At 39.9% G+C, this 23,121-nt stretch overlaps 1 protein-coding gene across 1 annotated transcript in view; it reads left to right on the top strand.

The window, feature by feature from the left end:
* The first annotated feature begins 2,094 nt into the window (after positions 1 to 2,094).
* SLC1A7 (solute carrier family 1 member 7) overlaps positions 2,095 to 23,121 on the top strand; it is a 68,548-nt gene continuing 47,521 nt past the window's right edge. Inside the window, exon 1 of the mRNA XM_067535480.1 lies at positions 2,095 to 2,143. Within this exon, the coding sequence (XP_067391581.1) occupies positions 2,100 to 2,143 (44 nt within the window). The 5' untranslated portion in view covers positions 2,095 to 2,099. The remainder of the gene's footprint in view (positions 2,144 to 23,121) is intronic.

The following is a 23,121-nucleotide window of genomic DNA, read 5'->3' as shown; positions in this document are numbered from 1 at the left end:
TTTATTATTGTACTTGCTCAGCCTTTTTCTAACCACATTTCCTAAAAATAAAAACCAAACCTACTTTAATTAATAAAGTTCAGTCTCATCTGGCCTGTCCTATTGTGATAGTCCAGTTCAAAGTGTTACCTGACCTGACCTGCCCTTTAGTGTATGTTCTGTACGAAAATCATAATTTCTGCCCATTTAAATGCATAACTTTCGCTATTTCCTTTCTAGGCCTGGATGTTAGGAGACCATGCTTCAGGGGCTGAGGAATGCATGAAAATATTATTTTTCGTTCATGTGGCTATCGCTCTGTTTTGACTCACTCTTGTTTTAGAAATACTACTACATTCTGTTCTAATTTTCCAGAGCTCCTTAATCTCCTTCCAGGTTCTTAATGATGTAGTCAATAATAGGATTGTTGGTATTAATTTGGAACAATAATGCCAGCTGCATGCTTGGTGGCTATTGGCACAGGGGTGACCTTGCAGGTCAGCTAAGCAGTTCTGGAAGTGCTTTGATCTGATCTATACAGAGCTAGAGCTGTCCATTTTAACAAAGGAAGCTAGTGAGGTCTCTCTCCATTGGATGCTAATTCTTCTACAAAGAGCACTGAGGACAGCATGGCAGTGGCTTTTGATGCAATGCTGGCTAGGGTCAAAGATGTTTGTAAAAGAAATGGTTTGCTCATTCTGTCAGTATTGTCTGTCATAGTGGGATGTCTTCTTGGATTCTTCCTCAGGACCAGGCGGCTCTCTCAGCAGGTCAGTAACAAATGAGTGTAGCAATAGGCAGAAAATGTCAGTTATGTAACAAAATAGGAGATAAAACAACCCAGGGAATTTCAAGGATGGGTATTTCAAAATAAAAATGAATTTGTTAGTTTGGTAATATTTTGATAGGAGCCTACTTTGTTTTCTTTGGGTCCTCCATAAATTTTATATACAGTATATGTTGGAGAAACTGTCATTAAGACACTGCAAGTCTACCTTAAGAAACACACTGTAATTTTACATGTCTGAATAAAAATACTGGGTTCTGAAACTGAATGAAGTACAGCATTGCACTGTATGGAAATGGTAACAGTGCAGCATGTTAACTGGTGTCAGGATACATTCATTTGAATTTGTATTCACTGGAACATGTACGTCCAATGAAAACATTAGGGAACTTTTTCTGATTAACATATCCAGAGTAACAGATATTTATTTCACACTGAGAATATTTTATAAGAACCAAACTGGAATGTCCCGTTAGTAAAAGCCCAAGTTATTACATTCAACAGGGGATTTCTCCTCAAACACACCTCTACTAATCTGTTTGTAGGTGCTCAATTCTTCCTATCCAGAATAGCCTGACAGACTAGACAGGCAGAGGCAAATTAATTACTGAACATGTTTTCCCCCAGTAATATAAATGTTAATATTTTAAACAAGTTATGGTACTTTAAAATAATGTGATCATTAAGCCAGCTTTGTCTTCTTTTGCTGCTGGCCCTAAATTGAACGTCTTCCATGTCCAAACAGAAGCTTCATGCACATCAAGTGAAATGTGCAAAATGCAGAATAAAGAGATTATGCAGTGAAACCTGATAAAAGTGGCCTCCAAAGAGACTATTTATTTAAGTTTTGACTGCTTTGGCACGTAGATGCACAATGCAATTAGATTAATATGGAGGAACAGTTGAAGGGGATGTTGATTTTACTGACCATCAGCACAGGTGTCTGTGGCGAACAAATTCTCACTGGCACCTATTTCATTGTACTGTTGTTAAGAATTGATTTTTGTTTTGTTTTTGTTTTAGATCCACAATATTTCAAAGTGTGCCTGAGTGAAACAAATCTTATTTTATTTTCTCCTGAATCAGAATACATTATGTGATCATAGTTATTTAAAAAAACTCCCCCAACTTCCACCATCTGTGCCCCTTGAAATTATATGCAGTAGTTGCAAGTAATAAAAACTGATTGTACAATTTTATCAGATCATACAGTTTTACCAGCAGCTGTAACGTGCCTTGTGAAGAAAGACAATCTTACACATCAAAACCATAAACACATCTCTCCATATATTTGTAGGAAATTAGTTATTTCCAATTCCCTGGGGAGTTATTGATGAGGATGCTGAAAATGTTGATTCTACCACTGGTTGTCTCAAGGTAAGTGAGTGTGATTTGCTCAAAATAATTGATCTAGTGTCCTAAATAAGGCAGTAAAACCACCTTTTCATTGTAACTAAGTCGTTGTGTAAGTGCAAAGACTATTATAGACAGTCCTATAATGCATTAATATTTCTGATAGCTTTATTAACATAGTTAGAAAAGACATGGCTTTAGCTGAAGAGGATTCTGAATCAACAGGAACATCCTGCCAGAATGACTCACAGAATGTTGTTTGTTTACAAACTAGCTTTTGAAATATATTTCTTTTCATATTAAAGAATTATTTTTATTGAAAATAAACAAATTAAAATGTAGTATGAATCAACCATTCAACTAAATCTAATCAGTTGAAAGAGTATAACTTGCAAGTCATACAAAACACCACAATTAATTTACAGTTCTTTACCATATTTTGAGAGAGAGATTTGCTGTAATATGATGAATAATGAAAGAATATATGAGGTCAGAAAACCAGCATGTGTTTTCTATTGACTTCAACTGGAGTTGTGGGTGCTGTGAAAATCAGGCCCATAATGCTTAGAAAAAAGCATTAAATAGACTAGATTATGCACTGGGGATATTACCTCTGTCTCTTTCCAGGAGTTAACAAAATACAAATATGTGGAGTCTGATGTCCTGGCTGCATAATGATGTTTATTCCAGATTACTTTTAAAGTCACTCAAATAAAAAATGACTTTATTGGAGACCTTTTGTTTATTACGTAAGAGAAAACTGTAAAGTAGGTATGAAATCTTAACAGCAGTATTTGCCAAACCTTGCTCTGAGCCTGTCAGTCAGTCATACTAACAGAAATGACAAATGTAATAATCAGAGGAATTGGATTCCAAACCAAAAACATTTTTTTTTTGCCAAGTGTTGTTTTTGCTGTTAGAATGTACATTAGTTTTCACAGAGAAGACTAGGACAGTTTATCCACAGCTGAGAGTAAAGTTAATGTTCATTTGTTTCTTAGTTTGAATGCACTGTATAGTTCCAATGTTAGCAGAGCGCTATATTTTATATAGTGATTTTCATGCTCATGGGTAAGCTTTGCAAAATTCAGTGTTTTAAAATAATTTCAAAGGACAATATTGATGTTTATTTTTAAGCATCTTTTTCTATGTTTATTTAAATTTTCAGAGTTGTGGAAAGTTATGTGGAGTCAGACATTAGTGAGTCAGACAGTAATTTTTTAATGACAGTAGACACTGAGTTAAAAAAAATTAAAGCTTTACAATCGTTAAAACCCAAATCGTCAACATAACATGTCAAAATATACAAAATAAATATTCTTAAATAAACTCTAAGAAGTTCTCAAGCAGTATATTTTGTTACTTTGTCCATATGGAAATTTGGATTATTATTGATGGAAATACTTTTTTTGTCATTTTGTGCGTGTATGGTACAAAATATATAGACATGACAGTAGGTCACGCTGGTGGGGTGGCACTATAAGTGAAAAAAGCATAGAGTCAAATATAGTAAAAATCATAAATGAATCAAACAATACCATAGAATCTCTATGGATAGAAATTAAACGCTTGAATAATAAGTTTATATCAGTAGGAATATACTATCGATCACCTGACCAGCATGGTGATTGTGAAATGCTCAGGGAGATTAGAGAGGCCACAAAAACAGAAAACCCAATAATAATGAGGGATTTCGTATCCCCATATTGATTGGGAACATGTCATATTCCCTATGTTGACAGCAGTCGGGTGGGGACATGTAGGAGCTGCTATAGTAACACCACTCCACCAAGCGACATAAATTACACCAACCTAAGTGCTGGTGTGAACAGCACTATGTTGGCAGGAGAGCTTCTCCACTCTAGCAGGAAGGGCAGGAAGGACTGTCCTAGCAGAGAGAGAGAGAGAGAGAGAGAGAGAGAGAGAGAGAAGAAAACTGACAAGGAGTATAGGTGTGGCAGAAGATACTGGAGTATGGTACAAAAGGACTCCCAGCAGAGAGGCTGCATGTGTGCAGTGTGGTTCCCACTGAAAGAGCAGGGTTTTAAGCACTATATTCTCTGGATGTGGGAAATGGACTATGTCTGGGAGTTTTGTTGGGGATTATTTGAACTATGTTTTGGTAATAAAACAGGCCCAAGAAGAGGTGTTGTTTAAGCAAGAGAGCCTGAAGTGGAGTTCCTGCGGATTCTGAAAGGGGAAACTGAGGCAGACATGCCTACAAGCAGTAGGGATGTTGAAGGAGAAGCTGCCGTAGCACACCAACATTAATATTTTTTACAATCTCATAATTATTTGGGAGCCTGATTCATGATTTTTGGAAGCTTGGGGTTGTCAGTACTACTATAGCATTAAATATAATTATATACAATACATAATAGTTATAGAGGGGAAGAAAAGGGCATAGACAAAGGAAAAGAGATGTTCATGAGGAAATTTGAAAAGAAAAGGACAATTATCTTTGAGGAAGGGGTGAAGCAACAGTAGAAGGGGGTTCATGCTACAGGGCTAAAAATAGCAGTATAGACACCAGTTTGGGCTGGAACCTGGGCTTTGAAACCTGGCACAGGGGGTTGGTCTCAGAGTCCAACCTCTAAACCAAGCGGGAACATCTATACTACCATTTTTTGTCCCATAGGACAAGCCCAAATCTGTACAACCAGGCTCTAAGACTTGCTGCTGGGACTTTTTCTGCATTGTAGACATACCCACAGAGTCTAGCTGCACCCTGCCTCCCTCCTGTGTTCCCCGCAGGAGAGCATACACCTATATGCATATCATGCATTTGTACCCCAGAACTTCTCTTGTTTTTACAAATAGAAGGAATTCCAGAAATATAATTAAATTCCTGTAAAACTGTACGTTTTTGTAACAATAATAATATTTCTCATGCACGTATTTAAAATCAGTATTTTAAAAAGGTATATGTTCTCTTTTTTTAACAATTTATATATATATTTAAAATGAGTTTATTTCTCTGGGGATATGGAGCATCCTCAGCCTGCCCTAAAGAAGCAATATTGTTTGATTTATATGTTAAATTACTATTTATTGATAGTTATGAAAGCCAGGAATACAGCACTATGTTCTAGAAAATGGGCCTGACCTTACCCCAGTTGAAGTCAATAGGAGTTTTTCCATTAATTTCAATGGGAGCAGAGGCAGGCACAAGGTATTATAAAACATAGACAATACAGCGGGTCGGCTCAATTAACAAATGAACATAGCACACTGCCTGGGAGGGAGGGAAGAAGGATTAAGAGAGAGACTCAACCTAATAGTCTTAAACAACCTGTCTCAAAATCCACAGTTTATCCAGAAGGAGTGGGGTGGGGTGGATTGCCCAGAGGGAGTGGTAATGGGCTATACAGCCTTTCACTTCTGGGTCATTACTTCAAATCCAGCCTAGGTTAAAAGTGACCAAAAGTTTTTACTATTCTGTTCAGTAGCTTATGTAATAAGAGTTGCTTGGTGTTCTCAAAGCAGTGGATAGGTACCCACATAACAAAGGATACTGCTTCTAATGGCACCCTTTGTTGAGAATCTCATCAAAAAGGCTAAGTCTTGAGTAGACATGGAGACCAAATTATCTTTGCACATCTTGAGGTGGTCCCTCAGGTCTGGATTGAGGCATATTGGCAGGGCAGTGTGGAGAATAATGCCCATGCAATACCTATTCTGAGGATAAAGAGAAAATCGCTGTCTTCAGGTCTTCTTTCAATAGAGTACCTCTCATGAGCACTGAACTTTTGCACACACACAAAGTAACTTTTTAAAGAAAGGGGTGCAGCCTGGAGAAGGGAAAATTCATAGAAATATGCAGAGTTCAAAAACAAGCAAGCAAATCCCAATGCACAGAAAACGAACTAAACTATGTGTCTCATCTGTTTTTATTAATCTCCCATCAATGTAGCAATGTCTACTCAGGACCTTTTAGTCTCATCTAACTCTAAAGCTGTAATGGATTGAATACAGTGAACCTATGATAAAATTTACGAAGAAAAACAATACTATACATTATAAGGAATGTTAAGAAAGAGACTTGCACCAGAAGATATGGGGAAGATATTACTTGACCATTAAAATAATTACATTTTAAGATTAAATTAAAATATTTCACAGACTATATTAGACCTCAACAAGCTAAGTAAATTGAGATTGCAAGACAGTAATGTATGAAGGGACAAATAATTGCAAAGGCATTTTCTGATTCTGCCTGCACCAAGAAAATTTGGGGCTAAAAGCTTACAGATAATTTCTAGTAATATTTCTAAAAGGAAATCCTCCTTTTTTCTGTTAGACTATAGGTCTAATCTGGCTGCCACTGAAATTGTCATGGAGCATGACTGGGCTCTATATGTGTGAGCAGATGGCTCAAAACTTTAAAAAAAAAATCCCTCTAGAAATAACTGATGGGTCAGTTGAAGCTTGTTAGTTAAAAAGAACATTATTTTAAGATACTAGAATGAAATGTCAAGACTTGCTGAGAAGCAATTGCCAGGCATGAGAAGGTAATACATGAAATGAAAAACAAATCATATAGGTCTGAAAGAATTTGCAATTTCTTCTTGAAATATTTAGTGGAGAAATGCCACAAGATCAGATTTTAGACACTGATGAATGTTGCTGTAGCTGTCTACTGTGTGTGCACATATACACACAAAACACTGAGTTTAAAACTTTTTTATTTTCTTAAAGAGGAGAAGGAAAGGAATATTAAGTAACCAGGGCAGAGGGGATTGCAACAGACAACTGGTTTGAGCCAGATCTTGAATTCAATAACCCCAAACTTGGACTGTGCTCTGGCCCTTTACACCACTCTAACAGGTGGATCCACCCACTGAATTTGGCTCACAGAGGATATTCTGCAGCAGAGCATCTGTCTCCCTTACTCAGTTCTTATTCAGCCAAAACTTCCACTGACTTCTGTTCTTTGGGCCAGGAAATGTCTGTTACTTTGTTTTTGTAGAGTCGCTAGCACAATGGGGCTTTATCCTGACTGAGATCTTTGGGTGCTATTGCAATACAAGTAATAATTATTATTATTAATAGTACAAAATATATTTACTCTTTATATGTAAAACATTACAGTAAAAATCTTAGGGCCAGATTCTGATTAAAATAAGTACATGCATACATGGCTGTGACGGAGGTGAATGGGAAATGTGAATGCTTATAAAGCCCCTAATACATTTAAGAAAATGAACCCAGATCAGCTATGCTAATTTACACAAGCTGAGGATCTGACCCTGAGCGTTTAAATTTACCAATCCTACTATTACTGTGGGTATGTCTACACTGCGGAGTGAAGTCAATTTAATTTAAATCGACCTTCACCCGCAAAGCTGCAGAAATCAGAGGAGCTTGATTACACCACACGCATTGCATCGGTGGTTTGCATCCCCACCAGCCGCGCTTGCATCGATAATCAAAGCAGTGCACCATGGGTAGCTATCCCACAGTGCAACTACCCAGAGTGCCTTTTGGGAAGGTTGTCTTCCTCCCATGATGCAATGTGCTCCCTCCCCCCCTTCTCCAAAACAAACAGATGAACGTTTTTCATGCAATTTTTCCAAGCCTGTCTCTGCTGCGTGCATGCCATTGTTGGAGAGTCATGGAGCCCGCTCAGCTGCACATTATCATTGTGAGCATCACAAATGCCTCATGATTTATCCTGCAGTATTTTCAAGGCAAAGACAGGAGCCGCAGCGTGAAAAATTGCGATGTTACTGAAGCCGCCCTGCTACAAGCCATACAGCAAAACAATTCCTGTTTGCTGCAGGCTGTCACGCAACATCTTCAGTTAGTGGAGTGCCAGTTCTGGTCCCAGGAAACAAGCACGGACTGGTGGGATTGCCTCGTTATGAAGGTGTGGGATGATGATCAGTGGCTGCAGAACTTTCATATGTGAAAGGCCACTTTCAATGAACTTTGCGCAGAGCTGTCCCCAGCCCTGAAGCACATGAATACTCGCTTGAGACCTGCTGTGACAGTGGAGAAGTGAGTGGCCATCTCTCTGTGGAAGCTAGCAACCCCAAACTGCTACCGGTCAGTTTGGAATCAATTCGGAGTCGGTAAATCCATCGTGGGAGTTGCTGTGATGCAAGTGTGCAGGGCCATTAATAGACATCTGCTAAGAAGGGTAGTGACTTTGGGAAACGTGCAGGACATAGTGGACGGGTTTGCCGCAATGGGGTTCCCAAACTGTGGCAGGGCGATAGATGGCACGCATTTCCCTATCTTAGCACCGGACCACCTTGCCACAGAGTAAATAAACCGAAAGGGATATTTCTCAATGGTGTTGCAGGCCCTTGCAGATCACAGGAGACATTTCACTGACATCAGTGTGGGGTGGTCTGGAAAGGTGCACGACGCACGCATCTTTAGAAACTCAGGTCTGTTAAAAAAGATGCAGGTGGGCACTTTCTTCCCTGACTAAAAATAAATACTGGTGATGTTGAAATGGCAATAGTGATCCTGGGGGATCCTGCTTACCCCTTTCTCCCCTGGCTAAAGAAGCCCTGCACCAAGCACCTGGATAGCAAGAAGGAGCATTTCAATAATAGGCTCAGCAAGTGTGGAATGGTGGTGGAATGTGTATTTGGCTGCTCGATGGCAAGATGGTGTAGTTTGTAGGTTAGACCTCAGTGAATGCAACACCCCAACTGTTCTCTCTGCCTGCTGTGTGCTCCATAGTGTGTGTGAAACAAAGGGGGAAATGTTCCTGCAGGGTTGGGTCGTGGAGACTGATAGGCTGGCCGCAAAGTTTGAGCAGCCAGATTCCAATGCAACGCTGAGAGCCAATTACGGAGCTCTGTGCCTCAGGGAAACATTGAAAATCTGTTTTTGCTGTGAACTGCAGTGAAGTACATCTCCGTCAGTGCTGTGCCTTCCCTTCTCATCCCCCATCCTTGCACCATCGATCGTCTCCTCTTCTTTCTCTGTCGACAATCCCCAAGCTCTCAATGAATAAAGAGTAATGTTTTATAAAGCAGTACAGTTTTATTGGTGACCCATTACAGTGAGGGGAAAGGAAGATAATTTAACATTCTCATAAGGCTGCTTGGCCATCCAGAGCAAAGTGTGACTGTGCAAACAACAAAGCACACACATTCCCAGTTCTTAAAGGGGCCATCGCCTCTTTCTGCTTTCCTCCACTGATGTGGAGTGAAGCACGTACTGCACCCTGCTCAACCTCCTCCTAGAGTGCTAGGGGTGGGGGCTGGTACGAAACAGTTTGTTGGGTGAGCGTTTTGGAGGGGCTGTTGCTGCTTTTCCTGGAGCTCTACCAGATGCCTCAGCATGTCAGACTGATCCCTCATAATACGCAACATCTCCTGTTGCATTGCACGCTCCTGCTTCTGTGCTCATCTTCTGTTTTCCATGTCCATGTTTAGTTTTTCTGACAATGACATCCTCCAAGTTGTGAGCTCTGTGTCAGCAGCCGCGGAGGTGTTCATTAGTTCATTGAACATGTCATCCCGAGTTTTTTTTTTTCCACTTTCTTATCTGGGAAAGGCGCTCTGCAGGAATAAAAGCTGGGGTGAAGGCCGAGGACTCCACTATAAGGCAAGCAAAGCACAAAGTTGCCAATGTAAGCTGGCCGCATGGACAAAAAGAAATGTTACAATGTAAAAAGAATTCCCTTTCATATTCACAAGGCAAAGTCAGATCCGCATCCATTATGGGGAAGTCTCTTTAGCACTAAATTCCCCAATCCGCACTTAGCAAAGGAGAAGGATCATTGGGCTCCCCTTTACCATCCCAAAGACTGGTTTGGGAGGAGGTGTCAAAAGGGATTGGAGGAGGGTGTGGGTGAAGTGTCACCGGAGAAAACATAAGGGCACCTGTTCCTGGACCCCTAACACCCATGCCAACAATATCATGGCTAGGAATTGTCTGTGTTGGTGCCCAGGACACCGTCCACGGCAGGAGAATAACACGCAATGACTATATTGGTCAGGTACTATAAACTTGCACCATCTTCCCTAGGTGACCATGTGTGATATCAGTCTCCTGAGGGTAACCCAGATGGAAAGGGAAGATTTGCTGCAAGCATCAGGGTACAGGCCTACCCCTTATGCTGCTATGCTGTGTTCCGCAATGATGCCTGCTCATTTAATAGCAGAGTGATGAGGAAAAGTGTCCTACCGTGGCACAAGAAATAAGGCTGCTCTCCCCAGAAACCTTCTCCAAAGAATTGCGGAGTACCTACATGAAAGTGTCCTGGAGATATCCACGGAGGATTCTTGAAGCATCTCTGTGCACATAAATAGTCTGTTCTGGGGGTAACCCTCTGCTGAAGTGTACCAACACCCAGGAAGCCCATCCCCACAAAAAAACAAACTCTTTTTTTCCCATAAATAAGAAGCTGGACTGGGGACATAACCACAGAAATGTGATTTGCTATACACACTCACCAGATGTGCGTTCCCCGGCATCTCCGTCAGTAACGCTGTCCTGTGTCCAGCTGGGCTGCTCTGGGATAATGAACAGGTCCTGGCTCTCAGGGAGAATGGATACCCCATTCTCCTGCCCCCTGTTCTTCTCCTCCTCGTCCACAGAATCCTCCTCATTCATCCTGGACTGGGATTCTTTGGAGGTATCAATACTGCGTGGTGGGGTCACTGCCAAGAATTGCATGCAGTTCTTCATAAAAGTGTCTTATCTTCAGTGATGAGCCAGAATGACTGTTTGCCTCCCTAGTTTTCTGATATGCCTACCTCAGCTCTTTGATTTTAATGCAGCACTGCTCCACCATACCACGCGATATCTTCTCATAGATATCTAAATTTCTTTTGCTGTCTCGGAGCTGAGCCAGAACAGTCTCTTCGCCCCACAGGCTGATGAGATCCAAGACCTCAGATTGACTCCAAGCTGGAGTGCATTTGGGGCATGCAGTCGTCATAAGCAGTTTAGCTACAAGGCTCTCTCCACGCTGACCAAACAGGAAATGGGACTTCAAAATTTCCTGGGGATTCAGGGGATGGGCTCTTTCCTGTGCACGTGGCTGTGGTGCAGTAGAGTGCGAATGTTCAGAGCAGTCACAACAGAGCATTATGGGATACCTCCCAGGGGCCAATGACATAGATTTATGTTGCGCTCTGCCTACACTTACGCTCATTTGACCCATAGAATTCAACTTCAGCGCGATGCCACTTGTGGAGGTGGTTTTATTAAGCCGAATTTTACCGCAGTTTAGGTCAGCGGAACTGACATGCCAGTGGAAACGCATACTTTATGTGGTCGACGTAAGCCGCGTTACGGTGACCTACACTATCAGTGTAGACCAGGCCTGTAAGTAATCCCTTGACCTGTTTAGTTCTGTACTACACTGCTTAGCCCAGCAGAGGGCTCTGTTCTAGTAAGCTATGTAAATTATTAGACAACATGAATGTTCACATTCATTCAGATACATTACAAACACATTTCAGTGAGATCTTCTATGGTATTTTTAATACCAGGCCAGTGTTTTCTCTGTACCTATCCAGAAGACAAGGAAAAGGTCTCATCTTTCTGAATTTACTTATATTATATACATTTTTAATTCTTTGACTTGTGTCCCTCCCCCACAGTTAATGCTCCCTGGATGAATAGATAGTTTGGAGAGATCTAGACATCATTTTCAGTCTCTCTCTTTAATAATGGACATGTTTACTCAAGCCATATTTATAGCAGATGCCTTTGTGCCTCCTAGATACTCAAAGTGCTGCCTTTATAAGTAAGGGGAACAGGTATTCAGGCCTTCCTGTCAGCACCGTCTCACATCAGTTAGTGCTAGTGTAAAAATTCTGGCCAAACATATGCTGTGTAGACTGCAGAAGTGATGATAGTCAAACCTGTGCACTGAGACCAGGTACAATCGATGAAGCAACATTGCTTGTTGAATAACAGACTCTATTGATATATGCCAAAAGATCATGATTCCCTTAAATTCTGTGGTTGAGAGAGGGCATTAGACAGGGTAAACTAGGTGTTTTAAATGTGTTTGCCAATCATTGCATAATTTTAAGGTGATTTAGTTACTTTGGTTCATTTTCTTATGTCCCATCCTAGTTTAGTCTCTGATTAATTTTCCCAAGATCACGGTACTTTTTACACTGCTTTCTGCATTTACCATTGAATAACTTGCTATTGGAAGACAAATACCATCTGATAATGGAAATAATGCTGCTAGTATGTTCCAATGATATTACTATACATTATACACTGTGAGCCAAATTCTTCTCTCATTTTACCAGTTTTACTCTGATGTAACTCCATTGGGCCAAAATCTCAGCTATTGTAAATCTGTATAGCTCCACTGACTTAAAAATAGAACTATGCTGATTTACATTAGCTGAGGTTCTGTCCTATTCAATTCAATGGATTTAATCCAGATTTACAGTAGTTTAAGTAACAGCAGATTTGGGCCTTTTCAGTCGAACTCTCTCCCTGCTTGACTGGACAAACTTTGTAATTCAATCACAGATGATGACAGTTCTTACATGTTTATGCAATCCCATTGAGTTTGACGTGAAGGGAGGAAGGATGGTCCTGTGGTTGGGGCACTAGATTAGGACTTGGGAGGGGGGTTTCAGTTCCCTGCTCTGCCACAGACTTCCTGTGTGACCTTGTGCAAGTTACTTATCCTTTCTAGGTATGTTTACAGAGCCCATGGTAGCGAGCTTCCCAGCCTGGGCCAATAGACTTGGGCTAACAGGGTTCACACTAGTGGTCTAAAAATAGCTGTGTAGATAGCACTCTGAATTTGGGGCTTGAGCTGGAGCTCAGGCCCTGAAACCTGTCTCTCTCTCTAAGCTTCAGAGTCCAAGATACAATTTTGAAGTCTACACAGATATTGTCAGAGCACTAGTGCAAGCTCTGCTAGCCCAAATCCATTGACCTGGCCTTGGCGGCTCACTTCTGCTGGCTGTCTAGACATATCTATCCTCTGTGCCTCAGTTCATCCATGCAATTGAGATAACAGTACTTTCCTACCTCACAGTGGGGTTTTGAGGGTAAATACATTAAAGATTGTGAAGTGCCTTGAGATATACCGATGAAAAGTGCTATTCTAAGTGCTAATATTATTATTAGTGGGTAAGTGTTGGCAGGATAGCAATGTAAATGGTCAAAAATCTGAAACTTGCCCTAAATTGTGCCTATGATCCTGCCACATTTATGTTCCCTTTTAGAGAGAGAGAGCCCATTTTGTTTCATCTTGGAGTTAACAATAATTTCTTATTACTTTAGTATCAACAGTTTGCTATGCACTTGAGAGAACTAAAGAATGTACAGTTTTTACTCTTTTCCATGTGCACAATCTTTCAACAAATAATTTCTCTCCATTTTTATCCCGGCTCTCAAAAGTTGGATCTGTGCTAAGTTAATGTTGTTAAGATGATCACTCCTCCAAGTATGTTGTACATGACACAAATAAGTCTACAGTAATTTATAATTTAATATATTTATTTCTGGGTTCCTCTGGTGTAGTAATAAGTCTGCCTTTTTGGTGGCTGATCCAAATTCTAAATGGCTAAATATAGAACAACCTTTCTTTAAAGGGAATCCTATCCATAATGTTATCAGTTTTGATAATCCTTTATCCTTCTGCTCAGATTCCCTAGTGGGTCATCCCCATTCATGCTATTAAAGCCTGGTGTTTAATTAGGAAACTACTCCATTAGGGCACCTCTCAGGGTGTTTTCCTGTCCGAGATTTTTCCAAACTTTCCTGTCTGGAGTTTTCTTTCTCACATCCTGTTCAATCATGGGTATTGCCCCTTTCTCCTCTTTGTTTTCTAATGGGATCCTGATGTTGTTCCAGTATCATTGTGACATATTCAGTCTTTTTCCCCCAAGATCTGTATATTTTATTTGCAGGCTTGCTCACACTGTCATGGAGGGGTGCACCATGCTGTGTACTTAGATGACTTTTAGCCTCCATTCCTTATGAGCTGTCTGCATTTGGTGGTGTTTTGTTTCATGGTTTATGAAGAGCTTTGGAATCCTTTGAGACAGCAAGTGCATACAAGGCCAGACTTCCAAAAGTCTCAGCCAGATTTTCAAAAATGCCAACCACCCACAACCAGGGCCAGATTTTTAAAAAAGCGCAGCAGCCAGCAGCTCCCATTGATAGTTTATTTACGTGTCTAAATGGGTGCTTAGCTTTCCTGAAAATTTGGCCAAATTATGGGAACTGAACACTTATAATAATTCTGTCTATAAGCCATTATTTTATTATATGCTCCAGGGAAGATATTACCTTAAATCAGGCCAGTACCAAGAGGTATGAAAAGGGAGGTTTTCTTCCAAAGTGTAAGGTAGTCTTGGAGTGGATGATCTTTCTAAGATGGATCACTCTAGCCATGAAATGGGGAGGGGAGCTAGTTCCCAAATGATCTTCCTAAAACTGGTTGCTTTCATCAACCTGTGTGTAACATGCTTGGTTCGCTGGCACATCAAGAACAGCATTTAGTGTGCATGTTTACATTTAACTTTACTGCAGTGTTAATTTCTGAAGAGGGGGGAAAAAGATTTAACAATGGGGTTTCTGTTTCTATCATTTTGGGAAATATGTTCATAATTGGAGTGAAAGTGAAAAGAAATAGCTTCATGATACTGTTTGGTTTGGGTATGTTATGGAGGAATCAGTGCAAACAGTCATCTTACGAAGCAAGAAAACTTACATTTCAAACAGGTTTATAATGCTTCTGTGGGGGAAAGTGTTGCTGGTTTTTCAGCAAAAGGCTTTAGGACCTGATAAAAATATTATTCCAAGCTGGGTCCGCAGAGAGCCGTAGGTGGTATTTCTGCAGCTGCTTCTTAAACCCACATTAGATAATGCAATACTAAAATGATTGCATTGTAATTCCCTGTACCATGCACCCAATTTAGTTTTTACATGTCTAATAGCTGGGCGATTGGTCTTTATGATATAAAGTCTAGAGAAGACAATTTACTTTATACAGACCAAAAATGAACCAACAGAAGCCAGCATTTTCTCCCATTCAAATGATGTGACTCTGTCAGGACAACAGAAACAGATCTTCTGGCCCCAGAAGCAGATTAGCAGCAATAGCAGCACATACAGATCTGACCTCATTGTCATTCATGTAAAACCAGGATTAGCTGATGCAAAGATGCAGTACTCATATTCCTGCTGGCTTCTTGGTTTAAATGTAATCATAAATAAATAAGAGACAAATTCTGTTGTCTCCAAAGAGTTGTATTTCTGTCCTGGACAGATATTCTAGTGCCTTAAACCAAGCACACACATTTCTCCCAATACGAAGTGTATACAGTTGACCTATGTTTACTTTATCTATCATGCCCATCACCGACACCTAAATAATAATGAGTAGAAATATAATGCAGTTCAATTAGGATTATATTCTCAGCCTTTCCCTATGATATATAGGTTACAAAGGAGATAAGAAAGCCAGTAAAAACTGGCAACCTGATTGAGGGAAAATCTTTGCAAAGAAGCAGTTCTTGAAGGAGCGAGATATAGAGTGAAAAGCAAAACTGGTCTTGAATGAAAGCAAAAGGAAAGGATTATGTGAAGGTAAAATGAGTTGGTCGGAGATCAAAATAACTTGATTCAACTACATTATTTTACTCTATCCACATCTCTAATATGTTGTAAAAGTTAAATTAAATTATAGTGAAAGCTGAACAAGAGAGCACCCTTATTAACAATCCTTTAGTTTTGAGAGATTGTCCCATAGCAGTGGTCCTCAGCTGGTGGGCCATTTGCTGCCCAATCAGCACAGAGACACATAGAAGGAGACAGTTATATTTGAATTAGATGTGATAAAGGCAAGGATGATAGACAAAGAATGTGGGAGAACCAGGGTCACAAGAGTGAGAGATCAGGGGATGCTCATTATTCCAAATACTTCTTGTTATTTCCTTTTAAAGTTTTTATTTCAAACTTGTGTTAATATATTAAAATCTGGGAAGAGAGGGAAAGAGATTACGTATGAGTGAGGGAGATGAAATCTGCAATTACACAATGGCCAAGTTGTTTATAACCTGTCTCCCAGAAGTGCAGCATGGAAGGCGCATGGGGAAGGCATCTAGGCATGGGAGGGAGAAGGGCTGTTCTTACATGCATGGATGTCTATGAGTTGTTCTGCACCTGAGAATAACTGGAGCATAGAGCCCTCTGGCCCCTGCACCTGCCCTGGCTACCTCTATGCTGGGGGCTGCAAGAGGGGGTGATGTAGGGCTGCATACAGCAGCCCTGAGCTGTTCCTGCGTTAAGAGACGTCTCAAGGGGGTCGTTCAGGTCCTTTGGGTTACAGAGGGTCTAGAATCTGACCCAATGTATTCAGTTTTGTTGTACTTTCTCCTGTCTTATCTGTAAAAAAGATCAAGGTTGGTAGTGAAATATGCCATGTTGTAATCTCTATATTGGACCAACCCAATATAAATTATGTAGGAAATGTCAGGATTCAATTTTGTGTGATGGGCATCTGTGATCACAAAGTGAATTGGTGTGGAAAGAACCAAAGTGATTACAAATTGGTATAAGTAATTTGTAGATCTGACAGAACATTTCCGTAGCTTCTAAACTCCTTCAAACACTTTGAAACAGTGTTTCATACATTGAGCAGCAGTGACATGCAAGGTTGGAGGAGCTGGATGTATTTCCTCTGTTTCCTCAGGATAAAAACATCTGTGAATCATAAACAGTTGAATGAATCTTTCATTTGTTTATCTATAATTCAAACTGACTGTTTTAACTCTGTTTATTCTTTTCTTAATCTAAAGACACTTGAAAGAACTGGCAAACCAGAAATTAAAGACTATTAAATGGATTTTTCCATAAATCCAAAGCCCTATTTACAAAATTTTGTGATTTCTTTTCATTTGCATCCTGAGTTCTGGCTTTGGGAAAGAGTTTCTTCATAAGAGCAGTTCAAGTCCATGTAACAGATTGCATTCCATGAATGCTGCTCACACTACAGTTCCTTAGTTATTTTTATCTCTCTGTGATCAAAGTCTGGAGTATGTTCCTTCCTACCTTCCTGGGGCTATCTGGGTGGCCTTGTACACTGGATAACTTGGAAGAGAAGCAGTGATGTAAAAGTTGCCTGGCTCATACTCTCAATGAGATATGAAACATGCCTTGTCCTGCTCACGTTGGAAGTCAAAGAGAATTTTGGCGTAAAAATTAATGGGAGCAAGATGGGCCCAAAGGACTGGAAAGATAGAGCTGTTAGGAAGTAGCAGTTCCCAGCAAACAGGAAAAATATATCCTGTCGTGAAGCTATACTGAGGTTAAAGCCTGGGATAACCCCGCATTACTGACTAGATTCAGGTAGAATGGATGGAGGAGAGAAGAAGACTCAGAAGGATTTTTGGGGTTGGAGAGATTTTGAGCTAGAAAAGATTTTCTGTTTCTGTGTCCTTCCTTTTTACTTCCATCCCCAATATTATTTCTAAAGACTACAGTGCTATCCCGGCCTAATGGAGAAGGCCCAGGAATATTGCCTCAAAAACTAGTAAAAAATTAGAAGGAAATACTGTGGAATATTATTTCAACTTTTGGTCAAAATTTCAAAAATTCTAGACCAGCTCTAAAACATTGTTTTTAAAAAACTTATTATGGGGCACAAATACACATTTGCCTGTTTTAGAGTCTTTCGTCCATGTCCTAACTTTAAAATTAAGAAGCAGTTAGACCATGGGTATTATTCTTTTGTAGTAATTTAAAGACCAACTTGCCCACCAGGGACTTTTGTGGCAACAAAAGAGAGGGCAGCTGGCTTGCTGCCACAGCAACCAGCTGTGGAGAGGGAGGGGCACTTTGGCCTTGGTCCCTCCCACTTCTACAAAGGTTCTGGCACCCTTGTGCAGAACACTTACAGCTTTCCTTGACCTTTACCAGAGCCTTGGGTTGTTCAACCACTCTGAAAACAGGTCACCCTCCTATGCAAACTTTCCATGATGCATAATATGGGGATCTTTCCACTGTCAATGAATTCACATGGCTCTCACTAACAGTGAATAGGAGTTAAACATTTATGTTCAGATCAGCATAAACCCCTTAGGATGCTGGTAGTCTGCAGGATCTCTGAGTAACTGGGTATTTATGTGCATGAGTGAAATTCACCCTGGTGCAGAGAGCCTGTATGTCACTTTAGCCCATGGTTGGCTGTACAAAGTGATGGAGGCAGTGGGCATGTACACAAATGTCCTGGCCCTCCACAAATGCAGAAGGGAATGGGCACGGCTCACTTGCTGGTGGATTCTCCGTACCTTAAAGTCTTTAAACCGTGATTTGAGGACTTTAAAAACTCAGTCATAGGTTAGAGGTTTATTACAGGAGTGGATGGGTGAAGTTCTGTGGCCTGCATGGTGCAAGAGGTCAGACTAGATGATCATATTGGTCCCTTCTGACCTTAGAGTCTATGCTACATGAGTGATTCTCACATAGTTTCAAAGTGGGTGGAGGGCATGAGGAATAACTGCACTTTCAACCCAGAGGCCAGTTTATCATTTGAGATAAATGTGTGGGTATTGAACGGCCAAGTGAAGTGCTTACTTGCAGTGTATCCATACATGTCTGACTGGGAGCTACAAAGTTAATATAGTTCCCTACCCACTGTGATATGGCGTGTAGAGACAAAAAGCACCCACCAGCCATCATTTAGGCATTCCATTGACTCAAGAATTCAAAGCTTTTGTAGAACTTCCTGAAATTTTCATTCAGGGGAAAGAGAAAATGAGAGAACATATCTCTTAGAAATTAACAGTTGGCCTGATTCTCCTCTCACTTACACTGGCTTAACAACATTAGATTGTTGTAAACTCCTTGGGGCTGGGACCATATTTTCATTCTGCATTTGTACAGCACCTAGCACAATGGGGACCTAGTCCAGGACTAGAGCTCCTAGATGGTACAGTAATACAAATAACACATAATCATTATTTTAACTCCCTTGAAGTGTAAGCGAGCACAGAATCTAGCACACCCATCTTGTTGCACTTTAGGTTAGCACTTCACTTTGCTGAACAGTGCCTACATTTGTCTCAGATGACAAATTAGCCTCTTGGCTGAAAATCTTTACACTTCCATGATCCTGCTGCATTTATGCGGTGCAGGCACTTCCTTCTCATTCCTTTCCCCATGGCTGCTCTGACTTACAGCCTATAGGTGGAGTCATTTGCAGTAAAAGCAGATATAAAAGCATTAAAAGCCTGAGGAAGCAGAAGTGTGCAACACCTTCCTTATATGTAGATAACTTTGTAGACTTATTGCCTTGAAGAAGGATAGTCTTGTGATTAAAATGCAGGACTGGCAGTCAAGATACTTGGGTTATGTTCCCAGCTTTGTTGCAAACTTCTTGTTTGATCTCAAACAAGCTTCCTAATGTCTCTGTGCCTTGGTTTCCCCATATATTAAATGGGGATAATAATGCGTCCCTATCTCACATGTGGCTAAATTCTTTAATGTTTATAAAGTACTTTAAGATCCTTGAATGGCAGGATGCTACAGAAATGAAAATTGTTATTATAATGTTGAGACTTTCAAAGACTGACCTTGACAAAAAACGTAGAGAAGCATGACTGATAAATCAGCAAGCATTAGAGAACCCTGCACTGCACTTCCATGCTGCTAAAAAGTAATGTAATCATCTCTAATGTAGCTGTTAGAGGGTCTTCCCAATCTCATTAGGAGATCATGTTTAGCAAGGGCTTTTCCATGGCAAGCAATTACAAAATGAGAATATGACTCAGTTTCGGGGATGAATGAAAACAAAAATGAGTCTAGTAATGACTGTTGGTGGTTAATACTTGACCATTACTTCTGGACAGGATTAATGCCTTTCTAATCACACTAATCCCTTTTGATAACTTTATCCATAATCCATCTATTTCAAAGCAATATCCAGATGGCTTCTGGTGGTGGGGAAGAGACACGTTTTCCCTTTTTAAAGGTTTTTTTTTTTATGTCGAGGCAAGTAAAAAAGGAATGCAGTCTTTTAAAGAGGAAGCTATGTAGAAAGAAATAGAAAATCTATAGAAGGGTAGGATGGTTCTGATTTTACTAACAAGTAAAAGTTTTCCCAAGCAACCATCTGATGTATATCAATGACTGCCAGTATGACCCGAACAATACTGCTGAGGAATGGCCATTTGTTTGCCTTGTGACTTTCTAATTAGGGCCACTGGAAATCTGGGGCATTTCCCCCCTGATTATTCAGAAGTTGTTTTAAAATCTGTGTTTTGCTTTGTTTAAGTAAATTTTACTCAAAGTATACTGAAATACACTAATAAACTGTCTCAGTTATTTGTGCCTTTACTTGGAAGTTCAAAATAAAACTGATTTTTTATTTCATCCAGACTTGTATTTAAAAAAAATCCCTAAATCCTTGATATTTCTTTCCCCTTCCACCTTCCCCTTTAGATTTTAGCCCAGATATCTTATAGTCCATTGAAACCTTCCCATTACCCTGGATCCTCCCTTTGTTCCTTTCTCCCAGACTCCTAAACTGAGGCCAAACCAAACATATCAGATATTGTATAGAACTTTAATATTTTACATGAGTAAAATTGTAAATCATACTGAGATTCTCTCATAGAAGGTGCTATACAAGTGCAAAATATTACTATTGTGGATCCAAATGAATTCAACAAGACAAAACATTTTAGCTAGATGTTTCTGCTAAGATGATTATCAGTGAACTATTTAATTTTTGATACCTAAAATGTTATGTTTCAGAGTCTATATGCCACAGATGAATGGGGATAGCTATTGGCCAAATTCTGCTCTTATTTAACATGTATATTTGGAGTAAATTCAATGACTTAATGAAGATCCATCCCCAATTAGTGGGATTTCCTGAAGTGAGCTGATAAATCAGATTAGAAAAGGTAGGTTAAAATTGGTCATATTATTGTTTTCCAGGCAATGGAACAATGTAAATGTAGAGCTAACTAAAACCTCAGTGAAACAGTGGAGCAAATTTAATTTCTTAAAAATAAAATTCTAAACCCTACAAGTAATGCAGATCACTATACTAATATTGGCCATCAGTTCTGCAGCATTTAAAGACCAACAAGCCACAGTCAGCCAACTTTAATGAGGTTTGATGGCCCATAAACCCTGAAACATATGGACTCGTAGTGAATACAGAACTTGCAGCTGTCACAAGTTAGATGACTTATTCTTATGGATGATGGTTGGACCCTGTGAATGCACAAGTTCACCAAGGATTTATTGGATCAACTAGGTTGAATCAGGAAAAAAGATGCAGACTACTCTAGGGAGCACAAAGAAGCCTGTGAAATATTTTCGACATTGAGTTGGAGCAATACACACATCAGATTTTTTGTTAATTTCAAAAATTGAGGTCATGGGGTTGTGAGAGAGAGGAATGTATAGAAATACAAGAATTGCCATAGTGGATCAGACCTGAGATCTGCTCTAGTTTATCATGCTGTCTCTGACAGTGCCCAACATTGGACATTAAACTTTAAAGGAAGGTTCAAGAATTGTCTCAATCCCTACTAGTCAAACATTGGCTTAAACCTGACCATGAGATTTAATCTCTTCCAAAATTTGTTAGCATTAATTATTATATAATATACATTTTGGAAACACTATTAAACCTTATGCTCAAGGGCATATTTTGCTGTAACAAAATTAACAAATACATTCTGGGAGTGAAGTGAAAAAAACGTTCATGTTTTTGCAGAAATGATGGAAAAAGCAAGGGTTGCCATAACTATTGAGAAAGGCAGCGAAGTATTTTAAGTTGTAGGCCTCCCATTTGCCCAAAACTCTGACAAACACCAAATAACTCTTTGAAATGCTTTATCTTATGTCTGGTGACTTCATGTGTCAAACATTTTTCTGTGACTTCAAGGCTTTCAGAGGGCTCATGAGGGATGACATTATATTACATGAAAGCCAGATACTGGTTGGAAGATATTGAAATATGTTTGCTAAAAAGTTAAAAGTGAATTAATACAAAATCTTGAAAGGAGCTTGGCAAACTGCTGGGAGGATTTTTATTTAGTTACATAGCCAAGAATGTGTTATAGGAATCTAGAATATAAGGAAAACCTAAATTTGATACGGTCAGCTTGATTTAAGACACCCATTTAGAAACTCACCTCTCCTGACTGGTCTATTTTTCTAGAAATTAAGAGGCCTATTTTTCAAATGTCATTCTTCCATCCCATTACAAGAACTCTTAGAACTGCTCCGACCTATAGTGAGGAGACGCTCTCTTTGAGGAGTGACTACATATTACTTATGTTATGCAATAACTGTGATGCTGAGTGGCTTTGGTAGACTGGATCTCCTTTTTGGCATCAACAAACACTTGAAGCCAACTGAGAAAAAAAAAAGTCAGACACTGTCAGACTTGTCATGTTAGTTACTGGACTTCTCTTCTTAAAGGATATTCTCAGGGTCTGCTTAAAATATGGCATGCCCCATCTCACCCACAGCCTTCAAATAAGTAATTTCTACACCTTCCTTTTCTAACTTGGGCATTACATGAAATTACCATTATGTGGCCTTGTCTGAGAACAGCAAACCCTATTCACCCTCTCACCCATCCACTTGTTACCCCTGTTTTGCCTCCATAGTTAATTATTTTTGAGGACTACCTCATCACAGTGTGAACTCACCACTACTTTATCTGGTGGCAGGATAATCGTATTACAGATGATGATCTTGATAATGAATATCCCTAGGACAGGACAATCTCATTATTAGCCCCCTCCAGGATTTATCACCCATGAGCCATTCTGTGCCTGGATCCTAACTACACATCATATACCCATGTGTAGCTCCCTTGCCCTCAGATTGATGACAGGATTATGAAGCAACAAATATATTTTACTAGGGATTTCTTTCAGATGCATATAGATGTACTTCTTTTGTGAATAACCAAGTCCATTCTAGCTTTGTGTGCAGAGTGCCTTCAGCATCAGGCCCCTAGAGACTGAAGTCCCCTGTTAATCTATAAAACAGTGAGCATCCATGAGAACTAC

The sequence above is a fragment of the Emydura macquarii genome, unplaced genomic scaffold (genome assembly GCF_026122565.2).
Source record: "Emydura macquarii macquarii isolate MOO-44397 ecotype Brisbane River unplaced genomic scaffold, CSIRO-AGI_Emac_v2 contig_3506, whole genome shotgun sequence".
Lineage (NCBI taxonomy): Eukaryota > Metazoa > Chordata > Testudines > Chelidae > Emydura > Emydura macquarii.
Note: the sequence above shows the minus strand (reverse complement) of the source record. Positions and strands in the feature narration are given on the sequence as shown.